Raw genomic sequence first — 27,978 nt, 5'->3', positions numbered from 1 at the left:
CGTGAGTCAAGCTCTGGTGGCAGTTGCGTGAATAAAAATGCCAAGGCATAATTAAAGTAGCTCATCAAGTTTTGATATAATTTTGGTAGATTTATGGAGCGATGTTAATGGTTAAATTAAATTAAAGTTTGAAAACACAAAAGATTTTATAGTTATAGCTGCAGCTGAAAATTTAAAATATAAATCGACGACACAAAAATATAAAATCTCGGTCCTTCAATGATAACATGTTTTTCTTAATAAAGCTTGATGTAAATAATCTTACACTTGCATTTAATTGGAACCCTTCCCCATACACGATAAAACAATACATATTATAATTATAAATGTGAAATTGCTTTGAAGTGACTGTCGTAAAATTAAATGAAAAAATTCTAATGTCGCTGTATCAACTAATTGGAAAATTCCAGAAAATTCCAGAAAATTCCAGAATTACCCTAAATCGATGTTTAGAAATCCAAACATTCAAATCATCTGCATCAATTCTGGCGTCTAAAACAAATAATAATTGGCTCAATTCTCATGCTCTGAAAATGAAATCATGAATAACAACGTCCTCGGAGATCCTATAAGTTTAACTGTACAAATTTGAAATCAAACAATTTATGAAAAACGCTACCAAAATGCACATAATCATTTATTTCTAGTGAGCGAAATTTCTGAAACTAAAATTGTATTTGAAGTGAAAATTACAACACATTTACATAAATTGTTCATGTTATACTTATACCTATTCCTAATACAAGATTTTATTCAAATTAACTACCTTGCTCCGGGTCAGAAATCAACCACACATGAAACCTATTATGTTATATCAATCAACAACAAAAAAAAATTGGTGGCATGATTGATAATTAAATTTAATAATTTATCATTAATTATTTTCTTGGCCTGTCTGTACACTGCTCTCTGACTGATTCAAGCAATTTTGTGAAATAGAGGTGTTTTCCGAGTCACCAAATAACTGCAGTTAAATTGATCTTCATCAACCAATAACATAAACAAAATAATTCAACACCAATCAAAAAGGGTCCACTAATTGAACCTGATATAAATTCGGTCATGAGGCGTATTGCAAATGACATTATGAGCCGCGCAAACCACTGATGAGCCGCGCGAAATACTGCTCACGTGGGCGCGTATAACTATACTAAAAGTTTGACTGCGTGCTCTTAAATCAGAATGAAGGGTCGCTACAGTTGCTACTGAGCATGTCAAATGAGCCGTGAGAGTCGGTGTCACTCGTCATTTTCCCATCGCTCTCGCTGAGGTAACTGCAGACCTGAGCGGAATACAAATTAATAAACTGTTAATTGATAAACTGTTAATTAATAAACTGTTAATTAATAAACTGTTAATTAATAAACTGTTAATTGATAAACTGTTAATTAATAAACTGTTAATTGATAAACTGTTAATTAACAAACTGTTAATTAATAAATTGTAATTAAATGATTGATCGATAATGTCTACATTTCAAGTAAACGAAGTTACGTTACGTACCTTTCTTAAGATGGGAGAGAAGGGTCTGTTGTTTGTAGGTCGGAACAAGGCTAGTTGAATCTTCTCACACAAACGTTTAAACTTCTTTGTGGACCCTGAAACAAATTCATTGTTAAGGTTTTAATTTACAGTGCAAGTGTGATAGTAAAACGGCATTAGTTTGGCTTTATTTGCTGGTTGAACTTAAAGAACGCCCTGAAATCAAACTTGAAACATAGATGAATTGTTTCGGAGGAATACATGTAGGCCACCACGTCGACATATATTTAATTGAGCTTGAGAAATTGTTAGACTAGTGGTGAAATCTGGCTAGACTCGTTTTCAGTTTTGTAGAGAAAAACACTGAATTACAGTTCACCGGACGTTGTACCGGCCAGCTCTTGAGATAAGATTTCAACACAGTTATATCTTTGCCAAGCTGTCCATAAAACAAATTAACAGATTTTTTATTTTGGAAGGTCGTGGAAATTTATGAACAATAAGGATGATCGCAATGGCTATATTAATTATTATCTGTATAAACTTTAGATTTTATTACATGGTTATCTTTTCGAGTAATTTGCAACCATTTATACCAAAAAGTGCGAAAGTTTCTAATTAAATTGAATTGCTAGATGAGTTGAATTGTATTGGATATTTTTTACATCTATGTTGTCAAATAGTATACTCGCTATAAGCTTGCAAACGCTTCAACATTTTTCTGCAATACTCTTGCTTTGGTACGATAAATCATAAACATTGTGCTGATGATGTCCTGCAGCTTATTACAGCTCCACAATTTCATAGCTAATGAGCAGACAACACGATCTTAACTCAACATCACTCTCTTTTTACCAAAAGTCAACAATTGACAATGTGTAAGAGTTGTTCAGGGGTTTCGCGCATGACAACTAACGTTCTCTGCAATGTACCTCATTAATTTCGACGTAGAGGTTTTTTTCGTTGCTCTTTGATTTGAAAAACGACCTCGGTCATTGAATAATTGACAGCTGTTCTCATTATAACATTGCCAAAAAGAACCGCTCATGACAAGATTTATAAATGAAATATTCGTCTTCATCTTCTAGATAATTTAATGGTTGAGGACTAATATTTTAATGAGGGTGTCATTTTGACCATTTGTCTTGATTGCTATAGTTTAAAAATAATATTATTCATCATTTACAGAGAAAACTTTAATTGACCCTCAAATCATTATTATCATTTTGGACTGATCGAGAACTTAACTGCGACTTTTTTCCTATTTTGTGATTATCACGTTAAAGAAATAATTTTGGTGCATGGAAATTGGCACCTCGTCATTTCTGAATCCGAAGAAGTGCTTAATTAGCTTGATTATATTATGATGTGAACACTCGTACCGTGGTATTCTTTTATGGAATATTAATTGGGTGTTATGTATCATCTTATTAAGAACAATGAATTATTAATGGCAGAGATTAAATATTATATATACAGTAAAACCCCGATTTACCGTGCCCATGTCCTTTCCCCCATATAGGGCTTAACAGTTAACATGCATTATGTCAACAAACAAAACTCCGATTTGCCGCAAACCCCGATTTACTGCGGATGTTTGCTTTCCCCAAACTCCGCGGTAAATCGGAGTTTTACTGGATAGGGTATATTAGATTATTATTATTAAGAAACTGTTTACACCATTAAAATATTCAAAACCCCTAGAAGAAATCAAGTCATCCTAAAATGGTGATCAGTACAGATCAAGACAGCTAGAGTAAAAATTTGTTTCTCCAAGCAACTCTATCATCGGCTAATATCTTAAGCTTATTAAGATCATTCAAAGAGTTAAGTTTTAAACCTCTACGGGTCAAATCATTCACAATAATCTTGAACAAATTCTTACGATGCGCACCGACGCGCCCTTTACAGTTTGTTGTGACAGCAAACTTTAACGCTAATGCAGCGGGGGAGTCATCAGCACTACGCAAGATATGACCTAGGAGCTTCCACCTTGCTTTAGGGACACGATTTGATAGCCTAACGATCTGATATTAGATTAATTAGGGAGAATCATATTCGCCAATGCTTGATTGAGTTTCGAGAGTGTTTTTAAAAGAGGGTCGAAGAGGCTCTGGATTAGATTTGCCCTTAGTTGCTTGATCCTGTAGTAGCTTCTAAAATTTGCACATAACGTTTTAAAAAGAAGTAAAAATGTGAATCGCAAGATTTCTTCATAAGAATCATTCAAATTATTTGTTATGAAGAACCAGGTGTTGAATCATTTTTTCGTTCTATTTTATAATTATACAATTTAACACTGTATTACATTAACTTATCAGAGGTGCATAACTAAGCTTTGTTAACAAAGAATAAAGAGTTGTTTCACGATTTTAATTGAATCAGTCAATTGTCTGATACTAATTATCATAATTTATACTGATAAGGCTTATCAGGAACCTCATTTAAATAACAGAAGATTTATCAACAATTTATTATCTATCGTCTATTTAGTCTTTAGCGGAATTTGAAATGTGTTCACTTTCAGTTCACCCTCTGACAGTTCTTGAGGTTGAAAATTAGTCCCCATCATTACGTCATTATCATGCCACATGGTTATTATGCACTCTTTACACCATATTAATTCACACACGTTTTAATAAAGTATGAATCAGTATGATTTCATACTGGTTCATACTTTACACCTTCGGTGTTTTTAATTCAGAGGAATAAATGTTATACAAAGGGCATTTATCTGTATACAATTTTACGGTCAATCCCAGCTTTTCTCATGGCCAAGTGACACCAATCTCAGTGAGTATATCGATTCATGACGATACTGGAAACTTCTGGGGTTTACAAGTTATCGTTATGTATCATTTAATCATTTAATTATATAAGAATGAAGACCTTATAGTCTTCCGTAAGGGCTGCAATCAACTTCGAATTGCAGGTTGTATGTCTAGGTTTTTTCTTTTATGTCAAGGCGGAAAAGGTGCAGGAGACCACCTACTCCACGATGGCATCTGATACAATACAATTATACAATCATGCCACATAGCAAAACGTTTATTACTCTCAGCTATTCCATTGCTTTTAACCTCATGGACTTCGTAACACTTAACTTTATACTTATTTTACAACGTTTTCAAGGAGTATTATAATTGTATAGTCATTAAATGCAGCACTCAATTTCTTGATTACACCATTAGTGATTATATACCCTCTGCAGTCTGCAGTTTATGTTATATCTTGAGACATGGCATCACGTTTATAGTTTTTAGATCTTTACTGCCAATCGGCACGTTTACCTTGCACTTATTCGCAAATTGCTGGTCGTTTCGTTTTTGATTGCTCCTTGATTTGAATCTCTATAATTAGGCCACAATTTACAGAATGATTGCGGTAGTTGGGTGTGTTTCATATCCTAGCACATCCGCACATTGCCTAATTGAACTAAACAACAAAATAAATACTAGTATTAAGTGCTAATATGCATATATATTTTTCCACAAAATGTTTAACTGGGGGGTGAAATATGGAATTGGGAGCAAATAAATAGCAGAAAGTGGGAGGGGTCTAGTGATTTCGCATGAGATTTGGTATTTCTATGAGAGTTTCAGATGAATTATTGCACATATAATGTAACTTGTCTTCTTGTTTACCGCTCAATGAACTGCAAATCCCAAGATCTTAAATTAAATTAGAACTTGCCCTCATGAAGGTACGACTCATGTCTAGTGTTAAATATGATTTAATACTAGGGTTTAAAGAAGCTTGTAGAACATGTGATTGAGACGAAGTTGTTCCTCCAGATATTATGTGTTAATTATCTTGGTTTTGCGGAGTGAGAAACGTGTTAGTTGTGTTCAGCTAGGGGGACGAATGGCATCCTAAAAATATTGAAGACCATTAATAACAATTATTATCGGACTAATTTACGAAACTCAGGTTATAAGCATGATTGTAGCCCCGGTCCAAATTGCTAATATGTCTCCTAAATATTCATGGCTAGGGTGTCTCTTGTGTCTTTCACAGTGATCTGCACTGTTTAACGTTTATTATATTAGGTAACTGCTGGAAACGAAATCAGTGCATTCAGCTTCTCAGGAAATAAAATTTAATTGCAATTAGTAGAAAACGTGAAGCAGAAGTTCCCAGCACATTGTACATGTAAACAGGGATGACTTTCAAGGGGACCACCCTTGTTAGTATGTTTACATGTAGTAACGTTCCGTTTACAGCACCGAAACATACACGCTCACGGCTGTTACGGCGCGGCTTTTTATCGCAGTTTTCATCGCAATGTAGTTTCCATCGTAATGTAATATGTATGTACTACGGCTTTATTCCATCTGACAGGAGTCGGTGTTTAAAATGAGTCTGCGCTATGTTTTGCAACTCCAGATTACATTGCACTGTCAAGTCTCAACAACGTGGTCAATTAGTTTCTCTGGTTCCCTTGTATTTGGTCATGTCCTATTGTTACGTTTTATTTGTTACGTCTCTTGTTGCTTGGTTGGTTTCAGGCGTCACGCACTCACTCAAAAATACAAATTAGACTGATTTAGTTTAAATCTACTTTCGGAATCGATCCGTGGATGTATTTTGTGCAAGAGTTTGAACAAAGATCGATAAATAGATTCGTTGTGTATTTTAATCTTACTATATATAAAGCGAGACGATATATATATATATATTTGAGACATTCAGTGAAACAGTAAAACACGAAATTCACATTAAGCTATCGATTGTGTAATCTTTACATGTCTCATTCTGAAAGCAAGTTTATTAAAATAACTGTTCTATGAAGTAAATTAAAAACATGACAAAAATAGATCAATACTGAGATGGGAAATTTGTGAGTAAGTCTCATTCAATCATAAGATATATATATATTTCGTTACTGTACTCCTACACATTAAAAGTCGGTGTTGATTAGATCATTCTTTGCATCATTTATTAAACATCGTTATCTCAAATTATTTGTTATATAGTAGTGTTGAAAGTATTAATATATATAATGATATTATTATATTATATATATATATATATCGTAATAAATATATATAAATATAGATATAAAATATAATAAATAGTTATTGCTTGGTTCCCTAAAGAGACTGATCGACTGCAGTTAAGCAGGAGCATCACTGATTATTGATATTGTTTTATACATATCATGAAACGGATCGTTTGCCCGCCAATTTGATTTGTTTCAATTGTTCGAATTATATATATAATATATATTTTAATTTCTTATGCATGTTACCTTTTGCGTAAGCTAGTTTTATTTACGTTGACCTCTCTTTCAATGTTAATTATTAAGCTTTCAAGCAGTAAACTATTTTGTTTTCTATATTCTATCAGACTTTTACTTCAGTCTAGTTATACATTACTTTATCATATTTTATTGATCTAAGGTGTAGAGTTACCAGATCCCAGTTCAATTTGTAACGGAGTTTTATATTAACAGGAAACGATGTAACAGAGTCAATATATTTTAATGTTGCAATGGGGTGGCAAGTCCCCATACATCGTAGTCCGGTAGTTTCATTGCGTATGTATATGTTTATATACCCGAACTATTTTACTGACACCGTGGCATCAACTTTAACAAGACTAACCGTAAATGATATACAACTTAAACTGTTTTGACTGGTTCAAATGCTTTAATGACCTTTAAATCAGCATATAAAATAAAAAACTGGCCAAAGAATAAGAATTTTAGTGCCCAAAATTTGGACCCCCAAGTGGTATCAAAAAACCTGCTAGTTTATTTAATCTACGTTATATTTGTAATTTATTTAACTTTTTTTTGATAGTTGGGGACGAAGTGAGAGTCTCCACTCAGTGTTTTAAACACTGAGTGGAGACTCTCACTTCGTCCCCAACTATCAAATATAATCGACCCACTAACAAGAGCGAAAAAAGATTACTATTAATTAATTTTTGTTTTGAATATGTATAATGTTTTGAATTTGATGCTTTAGTTGGATAGCTTAAAAAAGATTGCACTCTTTTACATAATTTATGATAATTATACAGAGAACTCTAATAATTTTAAAAAACATCCCAGGACTAGAATTACCATGGAAAACGCCACTGAGGCGGAATTTTCCAGTTTCGTGATATTTGTCCCTGGTTCCAACAACGCCATCGACAGAACCATCGGAGGGATTGTCGTGCTTTGCATGATACTCGGTATTACGGGCAACATTTCCTCTGGCATCTACTTCTGGAGGCGTAGAGGCAGTTCATTTCCCATGCGCCTTTATGTAATCGTGTGCGGAGTGGACACATGCACAAGTATCTTTGCGTTCCCTGTCGTAGCTGTGCTTTTTAACGACAGACTCCCAGTTTTGTTCAGTAACTATATTGTCTGTGGGGCTTGGGCTTTAGTTTTTAATTTCCTCCAGCGGTTCTCGATGTTCATGGTCCTTATTGTCAGTTCCACTAGAGCTATGGCTATTTTCCTGCCGTTTAACCGCGTTAACAGAAAAGCTGCTCTGACCGCTTGTGGATGTTTTGGAATGTATCTGTTGACAATGGACTCGGTGTATCTTGGATTGGGGTATGTCAGTTTCGTGTTTTGGTCGCCTGCGGGCTGCTGTGGAGTGGGACCAACCACAGATCCAGCGGGCTACATTTGGTTAATGTATATCTTGCAGCTCCTCGCCATCGTGTTCATCATATCTATTGCTGTATTTATTAGCTTCTTCATAAGCTCCGCTGTGCTTTTGAGACGAAAAAACATTGGGTGCGAGGGTGATAGGAAGTCTAGGGACGTTTCCGTGACGATAGCCCTTTTCACAGTCGTCTTTTTGTTTTGTAATCTGCCTCTTTTTTCGATTCAACTGACTGATAGCTGTCTAAACTGGTTCAAACTGGACAGAAGCTTCTTTGACACAAGCCAATTTGTAATGTGGTACGGTTGGCTTCTCAGTCACCACTTCTTTACCACTCTCAACGCAGCCCTCAATCCTTGTCTCTACTTTTTAAGGATGAGGAAATTAAGAAATTGGATGTTTGTGAAGATGGGAGAGAGTAAATCGGGGCTGGAAAGAGGGTTGTCCACTATGATGTCTACGACGAGGAGGCATACTAGAAATTCAGATGGAGGGGAGGAGTCAGGGCTTGTTTGGGAGAACGAATCCACCAACCGAATTATTATGCCCACAAATCTGCAAGCAGTTCAAGGACAACAGCAGGACACTGCTACATGAAACTGATCATTAAATATTGAAAAATGATTTAATAATCGTTGAACTTGAAGGATGATCACGACTCACGAGTCCAACCCGAATTTCAGTAAAACACTAATTTAGCCACTGCCGAAGGTTGATCCAGCGAATAAACCTGCTTAAAAAACATTTTTTACTTGAAAATAGTTTTAAAGTTGGTCCAGAATATTTTCCTTTACATTTTTTACATCGAGGGACTTCTAATTTACAATAAAATACACGATTGAATTTTAACATAAATTTAGATGCTTCTTCCACAGCACCAGTTATCGTTGATATTTATTTCTTTGGAGGGAGGAACATTTAATCTATTATTCAATTAAACACATAACTTAACTGGGCCAAATAATTTCACAAAAAGGGTTAACAAAATTAAGATTTAAGACTGAAACGTTCACACTTCACACTTATAAATCTTTCTTTGAAGCTTGTTGTAACTGTTTTGTGCGTTTACTATAGAATTGGTCCATCGGTTTTCTAAAGGGTCTAAATTTTAAATTCCGAAATGGCATAAAATGGAGAAAATTTCTATAAAGAAAATGGAAAAACCTTTGGGCAAATTGACACTTATGCCATTTCATGCCATTATACCCCCACCCCCCCCCCCCCCCCCCGATGATTTTAAATACAATCATTTGATTTGCGAGACGTTAATCTAAAGTAGTAAATAAAAATGAAATGATACAAAAAATGAAGACAAACCTGATTTATACTGAATAGAAACGCATATAACTGTATCGTTTCCTTGAGAGTTAGCCGGCCTGAAAAACACAGTGATTAATCATTTACACGATTTAGACGTGCGTTCAGAGCAGGTATTACAAATTTACAAAAAGGACTGGGCAGGTACGAGTTTTTGCAATCAAAGATTTAAAAATAAAAGATCCAAATGAATCGCACGTTTCATTACAGTTTTGTTAATACTTAATACCACGGCTAAAAAATCTATTTTAAGGTTAAAATAGTAACATACCTCTCATCCGCAGTTACATAAAACTTGACGCTTTTACTTAGTAAACCTTTCTTACTGCTGTTATATTTACACAGATAACCCCAGTCAACTATACTGTGTGAAACTGAAATTGGGAATATGTTAGTTGGAAAATGTTTTTACGATTTACTAGCCGGTTGCGATGTCGGGTAAATTGTTAATTGCGATCCATAATTTGAATTTACGTTATCGATTAGTGCATAATTAATGCATCATTGGATAAATATAATGCAGATCTTTAAAAATAATACTATTTTCTCTAAATGAGAACAGTAAACGGAGCTCACTTTTAAATTTCTGTACAATTTGAACGAAATCAATGTTAAACTGGTTTAGTGTCGTGCCGCGCAGCACTACAAATGTTTCCTTGTTCTTTTGTTTCCATGGTAACAACGATTTAACTGTTCGAGTCTCTTCTTCTCTCTCTCCTCGCTCTAAAATATATATGTATTTACAGAATACATTACAAAGATAACACACTATATCACATCTATTTATATGTACATATAAAGTTTCTCTTTAGTAACATGCTAGATTGTGAGGCATGCCTTCACCAAAATTCCCTTGGTATCGTTTAAGATCACTTTTGAGGCACCTAGACCATGTAACACAGATTATGTATTTATAAGGAAACGTATTTTATTTACCAGGCGAATGTGCAGCTACAAGACCCGAATGTGTTGGTAAATTATTTCCAACAGAAAGCGACAGTGCCCGTTTCCCCGACGCCAACTTGTCCCGAGAAGCAGAACAGCTGTCTCTTGACGACGCATAGCAACTCTCCCGTGACGTCACGCAGCTCTCCCGTGACGTCACGCAGCTCTCACGTGACGTCATGTTTGGTGATGTGAGTCTCTCGAGCGAGCGGTGGGAAGAGGAGGAGCTGGAGAAGGTGGAGAAGATTCGTCTCCAGCTGGAAGATGTGTCCGCTTCTGTTATGCTGTCCAGCCGGGTTCTGGAGAGTGAGAAGTGTTAACGACTTATTTAGTGATACGATCATCATTAAGTAGGGATATATTGTGACTTTTCGTTTAGTTTTTTAGTTCTTCTTTGGGGTTGTATCCTCCGAATTAAAGTGAATTAAAGTGTCCAATATAAAGCTGGAGATAAGAATATCGAATACAAGTTGTGAAAGATTGCAGCTAAAATCACTGCTACAACTGACCCGAGAGAATATCGTCTGGTGTCAGAGACATAAGTTTCAGGAGGGGGGCTAGTCGAGGGTTCACCAGCAGACGCAGCTTTACATAACGACCTGTGACTGTACCGTCAATATTTAAGTAACGACATTTAGAAACTTTCCCGGAGGAAAAACATTAAACAAGCAAGTTTAAAACCGGTGTAAACTGTAAATCTATAATTAACGTAGGGTTTATAAACCTACGTTAATTATAGATTTACAAAAAAAAATCTTGTAATGAATTTTTCATGGACAATATTACACAGCTGAAAAATCACACGGAATATCACATGTAACACACGTAATATCACACATAATATCACACATATCACACGTAATATCACACAGCCTACACACCCTGATATCTGGGGAGATACTGGAGCAGCAGGCTCGCAGGTATCCAGCTTCACGCTGTCCACCCTCTTGTGGGGCGTCTCCCGACTACTTGCTCGGTTCTTCCATCTCTTCCGGAGAGGAATGCTGTCTTTCAGGGCAGGCTGGCGGCGCTTCCGGTCTAGCAGGAGAAAGTATACCACTTTTTCCATGTTGTGTCTGGAATTAATTGGATAATCAAATGATTGATTAAATAAACAGGTTATCAAAAAGGAGGTATTCGCATTTCACACCATCTTTGATCTCGCACCCCATTATTATCGTCATGATCTGAGAGGAAAGATGTCGAGTAACCGATCTTAAAACTTGGCTTTTACCTTGAGTCTATAAGATTCTGAGTCAGATCATCACAACTTTTAAAGCATCCCAAAGATGACATCTGTTTCACAATATCATTGTCTAAATCATCTTTGTGGTTTAGTGGCTGAGTGTATAAAACTGAAATCGTGAGGGTTAATTTTCAGTCTTGATTCGGTAAATTTGTGCATTCAAATTTTCAGAGAGCTCTGAAATATGGCTTCGAACAGTGCAAGTTTGTCAGTAATTTACAATTTGTTTGCAAATCATGTAAAAGTCATCTAAATAAGAAAACCACAAGATGTTCTTACAATTATCTTCGTTTCAATCTCAAATTCATCAAACCTGTTTCAATAGGTCGGAGATAAGTGCTTTCCTTAAGCTCCTTGTGCTGTAGCAGAAACGGATGTTTGAAAACATTCTGTAACTGAAATACAAAAAATTAAGATCGATCTTGCAACAAGATCCCCGGAACCAAACAAATATATTTCCCAACAACAACATTTTCTAATATTTCTGCATGAGTTTGACTTAAACATAGTAAAACCAACGAGCATTATCCAATATATACCGTGATGCGTTTGTCAGGTGAAACTTGCAACATCTGCTGTATTAAAGATCGGGCTTCGGCCGGCATCCACGTTGGCATGGAATACTTGCCCGTTCGTACTCGTTCCAACAACTTGGACATGTCTTGGTGGTCGAATGGTAGGGATCCCTGCAAATACAAATTATAACAGTTCAGTCTACAGTAAACCAATTATCAATCTTCTAGTAAGTGGCAGTAATGGTGGCTTACGTAATGTATAAACGATCCCGTACCAAATTAAAATACCCACAACTTTCGTGCCACTTTATCCCACTTTATCTCATTAACGATCCCAGACCACATCAATTCCCGCTCGAGGAGAACCATGAGATACTTGTTGTAATTTAGTGTTGTCTTTTGTTTGGGAACCGGTTTTTGGTACACCGGCCAATGTTTACAAAATCATATGATACATTAACAATATCAATTTATTTAATATACGTGAATATGAGAATTGAAAATTATGATATAACCTTTATCGTTTATTCATTTAAAAAACCAAAACTTTAAAAATTAAAACTTGCATTATATCACGATTTATTAACATAGTGAAAAATAATTTAATTTGATACGACAGATGATCACACGCACTGTTTTAAAGCTACTTGTGTTGGATTAACGATTAGTGGGCAGTGCAGAGTCGATAGTATAGTGCTCTGTATCAGTATAGTGCTCTGTTTGAAGTTAAAACAAATAAAAATAACTGAGCCCATGTCTAATCAGCATCTGCTAGCGCTATCAATATGGCAGTGAAAAATGTGGCATATGGTTGATAGTGACTAGTGTGCTTATTGTCTAGTTTTACTTATTCCTAATAGGTAATTCTCGGTAGTTGATTTGTTGAGTGCCTGATCTTGTCGATTTACGTAGCCCAGGTAAATTATGTAACAGAAAAGGTGGCCATTCTTCATTGTTTCCTGAGCTTTGTAGTTCTATCATTACACGCTTTGCTGATTTCTTATAAATGCTAGATGGGCAAATTATGGGACTGATGTTGAGCTCGGTGGTAGCTAATGAAGGACCTTTATAGAGAACACTAGATCCGGTTGAGAGTACGTACTACGTTGTTAGTCTTAATATGGTGTCTTTATAACACACTGGCGAAGAAATTATTTGGTTTTAAATGAATTTTTCCCGGAATTGCTACAATTTGGTTACAATTATGTTCACCACGAGATGCGAATCAAATGTTTGAACTGCGACAGCGCGCACACAATGCGCGGTACACTTGCGTGAAATACTGCAAAATAAGAACAGCGCGCGTTACAAATATCATGACTGATTGACCAAATTTGCCAACCGTTGACACTGTTTTCGAACAAAGAAATTGATCAGTACTAGCGAGTGAAGATTGGGCTAATTCATCAAGTTGCAGAGTAACATACCCGAAACCACCTGCTTACATATATGATTGATTTGGGGCAATTAATCAAACAGAGCTATCCCCGCATATTGAAGGATAAAATGTTTCATCACGAGCAGGTATTAAAGGGTACATACGATTGTATATGTGCATAGTGGGACATTCTACTTGTGTTTACAGGCTTTCTGCTGGCAAGAATGCTTACTAATTGTACGAAACTATTAATTAGTATCGTTGTATCTTACTATACGCAAACCTCATCCTTCACATACCAATGATCAACAACAGCGGCAGATAAAGACTAATTTAGTAATTTAGAGTGATGAATTAGTAGTGTCGGATACACTTAAGTAGTAGCACGCCGCATCTACTAAAATGTGTTTACAGGAACATAATATAGGGAACAATGTTTGTATATACGGATCAACTGCAGAGAAGACATACTTTTGTCTCGAAAATTCCTTAACTATCAAACTCAGATATTTACAGAATGCATGCCTCTAATGAAAACGAATACTCAACCTAAATTTGAATGCCACTTATGAATTCTTATTTTCAACATCTCAAATTTCCCTTCAAACAAGCGATTGACTCGATATGATTTTTATGTGGGACGTAGTTGTTAATAAGTATTTCCAGCTTCCTTGATAAATACAATTAAATAAATTATCGTTATATTCACGGTTAGTATGAATATTGAATATGCAGAAAAATAAACCTTTCTGAGAAAATGTCTTTGAAATGAAATCAGGTACTGTACGTTACATTTCCGGACACCTGGTTGTAAATAATGTATTTCATAACATTGGTCTGACGAATGTTATATACTACATTATATTCTATCCTGTGCGCCAATTAGACGACACGTTACGGTTATAACAGCTGTTAACAATCATGTAAAACCCAGATTTACTGCGGAGTTTAGTAAAAAGTACAGCCGCGGTAGACAGAGGTTTTGTTTGTTTACATTATAAAGCCCTATTTGGGGGAAGGAAATGTTCGCAGTAAATGGTCGAGGTTTGCGGTCAATCATGGGCCAGGGCGAGGTAAAGCAGGGATTTACTGTATTATTTCATATTTTCGGGAATTTTGAGTAGGTATGAGTAGTTTTGAGTTCTCTTGAGTCGTTTTGACCCCAATTATAACGAAGATATATAGTAGTAAATCTTTCAAAGTACGAAATATCTCTTTAAAAGAGCATCCTAGGCACCATATAGATATCAAAACTCATAAAAAAGAAAACAAAAACATCAACCATCTTCTAACTTCTTCCACTCCTCCCTATCTAAAGCTAAAAATCTAAGGTCTTCGAAATCAGTCAAATTCTTAAGTCTAATATCAAGATTTCTACTAGTCAAGTCTTTTCTAATAACATCTAATAAGTTTAAACATGGTCTACCCCGTCTCCCTTCCATAAAAATATCAGAATTTATAGCAAATAACATAGAGGTGTATGCTGGTGAGTCTTCCTGTCCTCTTAAGATATGTCCTAACATTCTCCATCGAAACTTAGAGACTCTCACAGACAAGGGAGTGACGAAGATATATAATAAATAAAATATAATAAATATTGTAAATCTGTATAATATATCTACAGTAGAGGCTAGTCACCAGTTAGATCCGATATAACAAAATTACTGTGACCTACCATGTAAATCTGAAAAATGTTGCATAATATTATGTATAACTTAAGCACATAGCGCGAGCGAATGTAACGAAGAAATGGCGATTATATCATCACAAGTGAGTAATCCTCGCAACGCCTTAAATCTTTAAATTATCCCGCATTTCTTGACTAAATTAAAAATTATAATTTTGCGACAAAATAAGTTGTTACGTCTCCTGACCACTTTACCCCCATTAAAAAATTCTAAACTTTTATCCATTAAAGATCTCACACATATTGTAATCTGACACAATACTTTGATTTTATGGATATTTTATGATCTAGCTGTTTGTTGCTGGATATTTTCTCCTCACCATTTAGAACCGCTCTTACATGGTTAGTAGCTAACCATATGGACGGCATGCACTATGCGAGCACATTATTTCATTTCATTTTATATATGCATAATGCATATTAATCCAAAAATGTATACCGCCCGCACCGAATAACAATTAGGAACGAGAACACGAGATATTGGGATGCTATATGGTTAGTACAATACAATACTCATAATATATGAGGTAGGTATAATTAGTACAACTCTTCAAGCCACACCCTCATATTATATGGTTATTATATGAGGTAACCAAGTTGAAAGCCGCGTATTATATTTTGAAAGTATGATTATGTGCATGCACTATACTATAATAATATATAATGCGCATGCACTATACCGTAATAAAAATCGGAAGAAGTTTTAAACAGGTGCATAGTTTAATAATATAATATACATGTTTTCCTCCGATTATGAAGGACGTTCTGATGGATGATTTTCGTTAAATATCCTAAGTTCTATAATTAGTTTCCACCTCAAGTACAAGGAGAATACCAATAATACCCATTTAATTATTTAATAGTGCGTGATATCAGGGTGACGTCACGTGATTACATGATGGCGTCATGTGACATGTGTTACGTTATCTTTCACTGTATTCAAGCTACCTAAAGCTCCTCAAGCTGGACTGACAATGTAAAGTATGTGACCACTACCCTGTACAAGGAGAATGCCAATAATACTCAACTAATAGTGCGTGACATATTGAGTGCATATCAAATGTCAGTTATAGAACTGTGTATCAGTAGCAACCTGGCCCGGGCCCCGGTGGAGATATTATTATAACAGTCTCTACCTGTGGTATGATACTTAAAATACAGTTATAATATCACACTTCAAATATTATAATACGATACATGACACTTGTGGGACCTCTAAGTAGATTAGAGGTACTATTAGACATGTTAGATATTATACTGCTGTTATTAACTAGGTGGGGGGGGGGGGGGGGGGGGCAGGCATGTCCATTGTTGAACAGCTCATTAGATTTAGCTGGATTAGGTATTTTGTTACTACTGAGTGCTGTAGCTGAATTAGCTGTTGGCATCAATTTTTGAAGAACCAGAAAACTTGTTAACTTGCTGGAAGTTGAATATAATACATTTTAAATCAGTTATCATTTATTCGTGATTTTGATAGGTCCCAGCTAAAAGCTGTTTGGTTAATCGCTACCACTCTACCAGGTGAGCAGGTGACAGTAAAACGTTTGGCCTATCCCCCTCATTTATAAATTAAAAAATGAACATTAAAGGTAGGAGGAAGTGGTGATTGAAGGATTAGTGCCTTATATGGTGTTCAAACAGCTTATAACATTAATCTTAGAAACAAGATAGTCAAAGGCTTATAAAATACCAGTTTTAGCAAATGAATACTGGCCTGAGCTGGATTACTGTCTTTATATTTTAACGACGAAATCTTAATAATGTCTATCATGGCCGGGGTAAATTTCAAGTTGATAGAAGACATCCTGACAGCAGACGACCACGTGAGAGTTAACGACCACGTGACAGCAGACGACCACGTGACAGCAGACGACCACGTGACAGCATAGGACCACGTGACAGCATGGGACCACGTGACAGCATAGCCGTGACAGCAGACGACCACGTGACAGCATATGACCACGTGACAGCATAGGACCACGTGACAGTATAGGACCACGTGGGCCTGGCCAGGCATTTTTTAATGGAACTGTCAGTGCTGTCAGACACAACGGTGAATTGTCAGAATGGTTTGAAGTACCTTACAAGACATTTTTGTGGCGGACCAATGTGCGACGACCGAAATTTTGGCGGTCCGAAAATATGGCGAAATTGAACAAAAACCGTCACATTTCGGACGTCACAGAAAATAAGGGTATTTTTCATCATTTTGTTTTCTGACACAAAGGAAATTCAAAATTTTCTAAAAATCGGTAAAATCATGTTGAAACAAAATGAAACTTATAAATCGATTTCTTCATCTTCCTCTAAGGGGTCCGGCTCGAATCTTTCAGTTTCACTTATTGAGTTTGGTCTTAAATTGTTTATCTTGACTTAGTCTATAAGACGTTTATGTTAGCACATAAATTTAATTTATTGTAAATTTAAAACGTATAACTTGACATTAAATTCATCATGGAATATTGTGTTTATTTGTCCCACCATCATATCACTAACTTTTCAAGAACAAAATGAATCGATGAAGCCACAATTATTGGAATAAGCTAAAAATAATGCGACGGATTCTATTACGACGACCGAAATTTTGGCGGTCCGAAAATATGGCGAAATTTCGGGAAAACCGTCGCATTTCGTACGTTATAAAAATGTCTTGTAGGTAAGTTCAGGCATTGGCCAAGGAGACATTCAGGGTCCACCGCTTTTTAATGTCTACCTCAATGTGGCTGCTGAGAGAACAGAAAGCAGCAAAATGGTGTCTCACGGAGCAGTTCTTCAATGATCCATCAGTCCGCTTGTTGATGATATCACTGTGTTAGATACGGATTAAGCAGATTACATGGCTGTTCTGGATAACAACGAGAAAGGTCTTCAAGAAACAACTGACCTTTTGTGTATGTACGCTGCCCAGGGAGGTCTCAGAATCAATGGTAAAAAGCTTGACACACAACCAAAAAGCAGCTACATCGCTTTGAGGTGTTCCATCAGCGTTGCTTGAGGAGAATACGTCTTAAGATAAGATGGCTCGACCGGGTTAGAAACACAGAATCCAGTAGAGATGTACATAGAAGCAAACCGCCTGCACTGGTTTGACCAGTCGCCAGAATGCTAGACACCAGGCTTCCTAAGTACCTGCTTAACTGGACCCCTGCGCATGGGAGAAGATCTAGGGGTCGTCTAAGAAAGAACTGGATGAAATGTTTGCTGGAAGATGCTGCAGCGTTTTCAGGAAACACCAGGATATAGATCTAGAAGGAGCGAGCGAGATGGCTAGTGACCGCAAACGCCAAACACTGGAGGGAGATGATACGACACAAACGGGAGTTCATTGGTGCAGGCCACTCGAATGATTGAAGAGACCTGCAAAGTTAGTATTAAATACTAAGTAATGTTCATTTAGCAAATTTATCTTTCCAACTCAACTTGTATACTTCAATACTGGCGCTCTACAGGTTAGATTATCAGTAAATAAAGTGAAACTTCTTTTGAAGCATAGTTTTATAACCAGAAAACTTTGGAGGGAACTTGTCAACCTAAGAATTGATGAAGGGTTCTGTAACAGCAATATATGCAGGAGAATTTTTATACCAAACGAACTGAAATTAAAGCCCTCCAGAAACATTTAGAGACCGTCCACGATCATATATCTTCATTATTTCAACATATTTATACATTGTCCTGGGTTGGGCATACATCTTTAAAATAAATAGCTTGACACACTGGGCCTGGGGGGGGGGGGGGGGGGGGGGGGGGGGGCAGTGTGTAGGGGGGGGGGGGCAGTGTGCACTTCTTGTTTGTTTTCGTCTTCTTATAACATCTAGTATCTACCCCATATAATTAACCAATAAGGTCCTAAATTGAATCTTGAGCAAACTTTATCATAATTTTCATCACGAATCAACAATTTAAATCCGATTGGTATTAAAGCAAGCTAATTGCTGATGTGGTGATACAAGGTTACTGGTTAGCTAAAATAACATACCATGTTATTGTTTACATAGCTGGTAGACATGTACTGTACATCAACGTGCACGATACAGGATTCGCAGCGATTTAATGCAACTTTTCGCAATAATCTAGTGTTGATGACTGATGAGTAAACCATGTAGTTGCTCATAGATTAAGGGCATGCAAATATTCTCCATATAAAGACAAATTACTAATTAAAATATTCATTAAAATCAGAGCGCTTGCACATGCTACATTTTTTACTTTTTCCCGTTTGTAAGTTGGATATAGAAAGCTTCCAAGATCAAGATTAGTAGGAAATATTTGGCGCGAGGTCGGTGGAATTATTTTAAAGGGGTTTTAGACAGCTACATCTACATTTTACACCCTTTATAAGATTACATCCAGCATGAATTACATAATATTACCACTTACAATCAGTGCTGACTAACCGTGGTATTAATGCTTTTCATGTAAACAAGTTAAAACGAATCTTTTATGTCATGTATCCTGGGTTTGGACAGGATTTGACGAATATATTATTAATATTATGGAGAAAAAGTTAGATTGGCAACCGTCAGCATTTCACAGCCCCCTCCCCATGCTGACGTACTATGTGAACGCTCCCTAAGTTTCAACTACATAGTATTTGCGTATCATGTAAGTTCCATAGTCGCTGTTAATGGTGATACAAATATAAATGTGTATTTAATATCGTTATCTGAGCTATACTATACTATGTTTGGTTATATGAGTTTTGAGGACTCAGGACTGTAAAATAAGGGTTTACCAACTAAAGTACTAAGTACTAACTAAATCACTTACTAAACTACTAACTAAAGTATCATCTAAAGTACTAACTAGAGTATTAACTAAAGTACTGACTAAAGTACTAACTACAGTACTAACTAAATTAGGGTGTACTAACTAAAGTACTAACTAAAGTAATAACTAAAGTACTAACTAGAGTATTAACTAAAGTAATAACTAAAGTAATAACTAAAGTACTAACTAAATTAGTGTGTACTAACTAAAGTACTAACTAAAGTACTAACTAAAGTACTAACTAAAGTACTAACTAAAGTACTAACTACAGTACTAACTAAATTAGGGTGTACTAACTAAAGTACTAACTAAAGTACTAACTAAAGTACTAACTAAAGTACTAACTAAAGTAATAACTAAAGTACTAACTAAAGTAGGGTATACTATTTAAAGTACTAACTAAAGTACTAACTAAAGTAGGGTGTACTAACTAAAGTACTAACTAAAGTACTAACTAAAGTACTAACTAAAGTACTAACTAAAGTACTAACTAAAGTACTAACTAAAGTACTAACTAAAGTACTAATTAAAGTACTAATTAAAGTACTAACTAAAGTACTAACTAAAGTACTAACTAAAGTAATAACTAAAGTACTAACTAAAGTACTAACTAAAGTTCTAACTAAAGTAGGGTGTACTAACTAAAGTACTAACTAAAGTACTAACTAAAGTACTAACTAAAGTACTAACTAAAGTACTAACTAAAGTACTAACTAAAGTACTAACTAAAGTACTAACTAAAGTACTAACTAAAGTACTAACTAAAGTACTAACTAAAGTACTAACTAAAGTACTAACTAAAGTACTAACTAAAGTAGGGTGTACTAACTTAAGTACTAACTAAAGTACTAACTAAAGTACAAACTAAAGTACTAACTAAAGTACTAGCTAAAGTACTAACTTAAGTACTAACTAAAGTACTAACTTAAGTACTAACTAAAGTACTAACTAAAGTACTAACTAAAGTACTAACTAAAGTACTAACTAAAGTACTAACTAAAGTACTAACCACGAGCAGGGCGTATAGAATAATCCCACTACTCCACACATCAGCTTGTTTGCCGTTGTAAGGACCTCCTTTAATCACTTCAGGACATGCGTAGTGGGGAGATCTGAGATTGTCATCTCATTAGAAATTAGAATAAAAGCATCGTAAATAATGATATTATTTTGGAGAATATGAATATAATAATACAATTTTGAATTTTACCAAGTTTTGTTGCTGAAAATTAGGCTGTTCAATATTGTGAAGGAATCGTTATTGTTAAAATCATTTATGTCAGTTGAACCATGATAATCAATCAACATGACGAATAAATTTCATCACGTCATAAATTTCCATTTATTATTCGATTACTGTAGCTGACGGCTGGGCTTGTCACAATTCAGAGAAAATGCCCCCTCTCAAACCAATTAGGCAATATTAGGAAACTCAGTCATTGTAACAGCTTGTGCTGAGGTATCAATGGATACCTGCCAAAGGCGGACCGCTGTTCAAGATCTTATAGTCTACACACGTACAACAATGGATGGTATTGAACTCAAGACGGGTGGGGGGATCATACACTTAGTACTGTACGTGACGCTCAAGAAACCCCTTTTATCCCAGAGCTTAGAATGGCTGACTTAACCATGAGTGTGATGTGTTTGCAAGGAAAGCCTAAACGTGCATTGTTCAATAATCAACATATAAATGAAATTTCGGCTGAGAAAGTTGATTATTAATCAATATTCAATTGAGATCAAAATTATCCGATCAATAAATTTATTTATTGACTAACCCGCAACTCGTCTCAAGAAGTGAGTTCTCAAGCTGTAACGATGCCATCCCAAAATCAGCTACTTTTAAGTTCTTGTTGTCATCAAGCAGTAAGTTCTCAGGCTTCAGATCTCGATGACTGAAAGAACTACGGGTGAGAAATGAAGGTGCTTAAAATGTATTTATATACCTGTAACTGATCATAAACTAGGGCGAAACAAAATAAGTAACCGATCACTGTGTGTTCTAACCTCCGTATCTCTTATTATTTAAGTTGCAATCATAGAAAAATGAGACTTAAGATTTCGTTAACTTTTTTTCTGTGGAAGTGATAAAAACACGAAGTTAAATTATGATGGAGTGGTTAAACTGTTATATCAGGGTTAATAAATGATGCATATGAAGTTAAGCCTCAAGGCAGTATATTGTAGAATTGTCTAAGATTTTTTTTGGGTTGTAGAAAAAGGATAGGAATAGGCTATAGCATTCTTAGAATTTTGATTTAGGCTTTAGATTTTTTATAATTAACGTCGGAAGTGAGGTTAAATAATCGTTAGAATAATGGCGTTATTTTAGCAAAGGTTTACTGCGCTGTTGCGTAGCAACGATAAAAATGCACGTGCGCGAGCAAGAACATCTTAACTACGCGCGTTGTTATGCTGTATGCTACGTCATAACTTCAAAACTAGCTCACATTTACGCTCACGCTATGACTTATATTCATAACTTTGTTTGTGATTGGTATTTTTTGATGCGGTAAAAAGTATCGTTTTGGGAATCCGAATACTAACAACGCTGTCGCCATTGTTAAATAAATTCCATTATGTCTACTGTATAACAGAGCTGTATGATGAAGAGAAATTAAAACATAACTGATTTTTAAAATTTCCTCGAACAAAGCTTTCGACTAGCGGGTTTCTAGTATTATATATTTGCTCCTTGAAGAACATTTGAATAGCATTGTATGCACTGAAAATGGTTTATCCAAGTCAAGGAGTTTATTGGGTCAAGTTGGGGGGGGGGGGGGGGGGGGGGGGGCAATGACTACCAATGGAGACTTTTGGGGACTAATGGGGACTAAAAATCATGGGGACTAGCGGTCAACTCGTTGACGTAATTCACCATTTGTCCCCATAAGTCCCCAGAATTAAAATTTTTGACAGTTATTTATGGTTTTCAAGTTAGTTTAATAACGATACGATCGAGATGTTTTGTCCAAGATAAGAGTAGGATAAATCTAAATGGGGACTAATGGAGACTTTTGGGGACTAATGGGGACCAAAAATCATCTAAATGGGGACTAATGGAGACTTTTGGGGACTAATGGGGACTAAAAATCATGGGGACTCGGGGTAAAATCGTTGACGTAATTCCCTAAGTCCCCAAAAGTAGTCATTGGCCCCCCCCCCCGTCGAGTTATAATACTAAATCATACTTGATTTAAAGCAAGATTCTCAGCTACAAAAACTGCTGGAACTAGCATTAATTCTATAATTCAAACTTCTGGGACTTCCAGTTCCACTAATTATAACTACTTGCCGCACGGACATGGACTTAAACTGTAGTATTGCATTGAAATAATTATGAACAGCGGTTAATTGGGAGCTCAGAAAGGCGCTACCACCGCGGCGGAGGTAGCGCTTTTCTGTTTTCATACATGAAAGTTGCTCGATAATATCAATGTTAGTTAATATACAGAAATCACTTTGGTTGGGCATATTTTTATGCAGATAGCATAAAAGCGACCCAAGTATATTATAATGTAATAATTTAACTATTTCAAAATCATTAAAAAGCCGCCGTGCCACACCCTCATAGAATCAGCTGGACTCCAAAAAGTCTGGACATTTTTACGGCCACCTGAGTTAATAACCTACACTATTATGCTGAATTACGTTTTCAAACTGTTTTAAAATTATCTAATAAATTACTTGGTCGCCTTTTTTTTGGGAGTCGATGTTATGTTTATTATCTAGAATCCGCCTCCCTAAAATAGCGACAATAAAGCACTAGTAGCCAGTACGACAGCACAAAGAAATTAGATCCGTACACGTGGTATAGTATAGTATATACTAATTATCATATTTAAATAATTAAATACTACAAACAATATACATAGCAATATTGAATATCGGTATATTATAATCGTTCAACGTATGATGGGAATCCTACTAGCATTATATGTATAAGTAAAGTCATTCTAATCAACTCGTGTATACAACATAGCTATAGCGTATACATGAGTAGCCAAAAACAAGTATGTATATTGTATAGGCCACTAATACTTATTGAACAAATACTACTACTTAGTAATTAGTATATGAATTTTATTTGATAGAGTGCTTATCTTAAAAATGTTTTACAGGCTCTAATGATGTAGTTTTACGGAGATTTCAAGCCTTACATTGTGTGTTTCCCTTCGTGTCCAAAAGCATTGTACTACTACTGAGTAGGAGACTGCTACCAGTAGTAAATATATAAGTATACTAGTAAATCAGAACACAGGATGCCGAAAGCTCTGTTGTATGTACGTAACGTGTAGGAATGATAAGGCTTCCTCTATTTGCTTGTAAAATGTAGCTATCTGTACTTGGAGACCGAGAAGTGCATTTTGTGGCTAACTATGTAATATCCGGACCGGAAAATTATTTATTAGTCGTACATTGTTGTAATGATTCTGGAGCCTTTTCCTTGTCGCAATAACGGAAACACTACAAAGTTTGTCTCAGAATTATGTAGGAAACTAGTTTAAGCAGTCGGTCTGACTGCCTATAACAGTATTGCAGTAACACGTCGTGTAAACACAAATGTAAATTGTTAACACAATATTATGTAAACAATGTGACTGGTACTTGGAATGAAGGCAGAAGTACACTAATAGGCTGGTGAGAATGAACCGAATAGTTTATACTTTATTTGGTACTTGAGATAAAATTCTGTCAACTAAATAATTGAAATCAAATTTCCTGTTAAATTTTTGACTTTTAAATTGATCTGGATTATATATAATACATACACTAAGATGGCAAAGTCATGGCGTATTTGGGTTCCTCGGAAGAGTGACAACTGCCAAATTTATGAATATCATTTACGGGACTTTAATTTCTACAAGAGCACATCGTCCTTCAACAAACAGAGTCCAAAGAAGTAGAATATATAAGAAGCAGAATGTAAACTTACCATACTCCGTACCGATGACAGAAGTCAACTGCTGATATGATTTGTCTGAAGAAATGACACGCCTGAAATATTCGTGGATCATGTTGTCGTCTCCACATAGCTTAGAAAAGGCAATGTTAAAAACAACAACTTTGAACAGCAAAACCGTTTGAAAACACAGTTTCAGTTAATTTTAGATACAATAATTTAACATAATAGAAAGCTGGAATATCAGGACATACCTCTTTTGGGCTAAGTCGTCCTTTTTTTACCAAATAGTCGAATAATTCACCCCCAGAGACGTGCTCCAGTACTAAGTACCTGTTCAAAAGGAGAATCAGTTTTTTATAATAAATAATTAGTACTTAAATAAATAATTAATTAATAATTTCGACATTATTATATTATAACGAATAATTTGGACTAGATATGGATCTCCTCTCGTGATGATTATCTGAAGTTTCCCCACCAACATAAAATAAAATGAAATAAAATTTGTAAATTAAAAGATGTGGATTCTGGTGGGGGAGGTGAGACGTATTTTTACAAGTGACAGTGATTCTGGAGTTTGATAGGTCAAAAGGTTGATGTTGATCGCTTAATTGCTGTCAGTGTCACGTGTCAAAAAACATGCCTCACTTTACAGCGATGTAATATGACAGGGCATAATAATGGTCATGGTGGTCAAGGAGTTTCGAAATCTAACAGATATAATCGTTCATAAAGACCCCAGCTTCCCCACTTCCACGCTTAAAATCACCAAAAGTTACAGAGGACAGAGGTGAATGTCACTGGTAGTCCTACCATACTGAGCACGTGAGCGCGTTATTAGTTCTGCTTTGTAGTATTACTATCCAGCTTAGGGACACATCCAGTCAAAGCAATTTCATCGGGGGAGGGGGGATCATACACTGAGTACCAGACTTGATCACCCCCCCCCCCCCCCCCGATTCCATATCCACCTTGTCAGATTATATATAATATAGCCAAATGGTTGAGTTATTTAATAGTTCACAGATTCCTACCCCAATTCAACTAATGGTTTACATGATGGCCACAAAAATTAATCAAATCAGTCGATTTACAGAACCATCTACGGTCTACCTGCGTCCTTCATAACTCCAGAACACGTATTGGTAAATTACCATGATATTATGTGTGTGATGAAGACATGTTGATAAATATCAGCTCAAAGTAATGCCCCGACACTGTTAAGTGTTAACCTTAGGTATCTAAACCAATAACTAAATCGTGTTTTAATACGCCCACACACTACTTACAACATGTCAAACTCATCTAAATACCTTACCACTATTCCAACATTCCAATACCTTTACTCAGAGTTACCTAATACCTACCTGTCATTTTACATGGCTATAAAGTGGGGGTTGTACAATATGGTATCTTATCTTTACACACGAAAGTTGTCATCCAATAAAAGGTTATAAGATAAGTTGTCTTCCAATAAAAGGTTATAAGATACGAACAGGCAGGTAAAAAAGGAATATCAGATGAGTGTTATTTGGATGCAGGATGCAGGTGTGCCTCAAAGGTCTGTTTTGGGACCTCTGTTCTTTATGATGTATTACTTTGATTGACAAAAATATGGTTATTCAATTATTTAAAAAAATATAAACTGTGTACTGTGCAATCCTTTTTTATTGACAATTTCAATGCAGTCTATTTTGAGCTCTCTCATTCTCTCTGCCCATTTACAGCTCTCCTAATTACAGTCTTCGTACATAATTAGGTAGTTTGGCAGTTGAGCCAGGAGCCACAAGATTTTCTATCAAGTATTACTTTTGGATAAGTGAATTAAATGTACTCTAATGCCGCTGGTTTCGACTGAGGGAGTTCATACTTTTGCACCGACTAGTAGTCTAGTAGTACAATAAAGAAATGTAAAATATGAAAATAACACGGATATTCAAATAAGGATTCAAAACACTAGACAAGTAAAAATCGCTACAATTTATCGAAATAAAACTTACAAGTATCTGGAGCTCTCATAAACATCGTATAAGCCCAGAATGTGGGGGTGTTCAATTAATCTCATAATTGCTATCTCCCTCTCAACCTGTAATACGATGGTTTGACTAGATCATATTTATAGTTTTTACCATTTTTATCATGTAAAATATTTCTAGGGAAGGTCAAGCAAGGAAAGAACCTTTGAGTAATTACAGAATATATCATTGAACAAGAATTATGCAGCAGCCAAAAAGTTGTCATTAGTAGACAAGAGCAAACAATTAATATTATTATAATCAATGATTTTTAAAAATGTCTTACAAAGATACAAATAAACTTCAGTCATTAAAAACTCAAGAGTGACCTTTGAGAGTAATTTGCACATAGTACACTATAATTTATGAAGAGTTATAAAAATCAAGTTTACCTTTTGCAGAACAGAGGTCTTGAGTTTCTGTTTATTGATTATCTTTATAGCGGCCTTCTCTCTTGTTTTGCAATGGACTCCCAATTTAACAATTCCTGGTGAGAGCAAGTTCTAGTAAACGAATTCTTTAGCTTTACAGTACTAATTATCTATAAATACATCGCTGTAAATCAAATTCTTAGGAAATTCCAGAATTAGACAAAATCTAAAGAGGTATTTAGACTGCATGGACAAGTTACTGGGTTGCATTGAATGAAATATCGACAAAACCAAGGTCCGAGGTTAAATGTCAAGCCGTCTGTGCTAACTTGCTAACCATCCTCCAGAAATAGACAAAATGCAAATTATAGGTTTCCATTGCCATATAAGGTTACAAATACTCTAAATCATAAAAAGACGGGACTCAAGATCGTCCAATAGAATTGTTTAGCAGATTTTATAATGACGTTTCCTCTATAATATGTTTGATAGTTAAATGCTTAACACCTGTGCGCAACATTGGATTGGATAAAAGCATAAAGGCATTTCACAGTGATCTGATCAAGGTATCTTGTATCAGATGATGTAATGAGATTGTAACATCTCCTAACTCACCGGTTTGTCCCTGTCCCAGAGTTTTACCAATTTTATATGGTCCAACATATGCTGGGTAGATGCTTTCCATCTCTGTATTGGGTGGTTTCATGGCTAAATAATTTGATGTTAAAAGCA

The 27,978-nt window shown here is 35.6% G+C and overlaps 2 protein-coding genes across 3 annotated transcripts in view; both read right to left on the bottom strand.

Annotated features, from left to right (window-relative positions):
- Positions 1–6,466, bottom strand: part of LOC134814197 (cation-dependent mannose-6-phosphate receptor-like) — a 47,792-nt gene extending 41,326 nt beyond the window's left edge. The window contains exon 1 of the mRNA XM_063822257.1: positions 6,440–6,466. The gene's annotated coding sequence lies outside the window, so the exon portion shown is untranslated. The remainder of the gene's footprint in view (positions 1–6,439) is intronic.
- On the bottom strand, positions 128–27,960 carry LOC134814196 (serine/threonine kinase SAD-1-like). 2 transcript variants are annotated; one of them, XM_063822255.1, is made up of 18 exons: positions 27,862–27,960; positions 27,268–27,362; positions 26,861–26,946; positions 25,112–25,190; positions 24,891–24,952; positions 21,733–21,849; positions 20,961–21,063; positions 12,138–12,284; positions 11,912–11,993; positions 11,587–11,707; positions 11,234–11,428; positions 10,862–10,957; positions 10,344–10,651; positions 9,984–10,130; positions 9,679–9,781; positions 9,408–9,466; positions 1,504–1,598; positions 128–1,282 (listed from the first exon to the last, which is right to left on the bottom strand). In XM_063822255.1, exons 1-18 carry the CDS (start codon positions 27,950–27,952, stop codon positions 1,178–1,180), a joined length of 2,091 nt encoding a protein of 696 aa, XP_063678325.1. In that variant the 5' UTR covers positions 27,953–27,960; the 3' UTR covers positions 128–1,177. The 2 variants fall into 2 exon arrangements, with proteins under 2 accessions (XP_063678325.1, XP_063678326.1); XM_063822256.1 differs by having other exon boundaries at positions 10,862–10,951.
- Positions 27,961–27,978: the final 18 nt, after the last annotated feature.

This window comes from Bolinopsis microptera, chromosome 4, assembly GCF_026151205.1.
Source record: "Bolinopsis microptera isolate Bmic1 chromosome 4, MBARI_Bmic_1.0, whole genome shotgun sequence".
Taxonomy (NCBI): Eukaryota; Metazoa; Ctenophora; class Tentaculata; order Lobata; family Bolinopsidae; genus Bolinopsis; species Bolinopsis microptera.
Note: the sequence above shows the minus strand (reverse complement) of the source record. Positions and strands in the feature narration are given on the sequence as shown.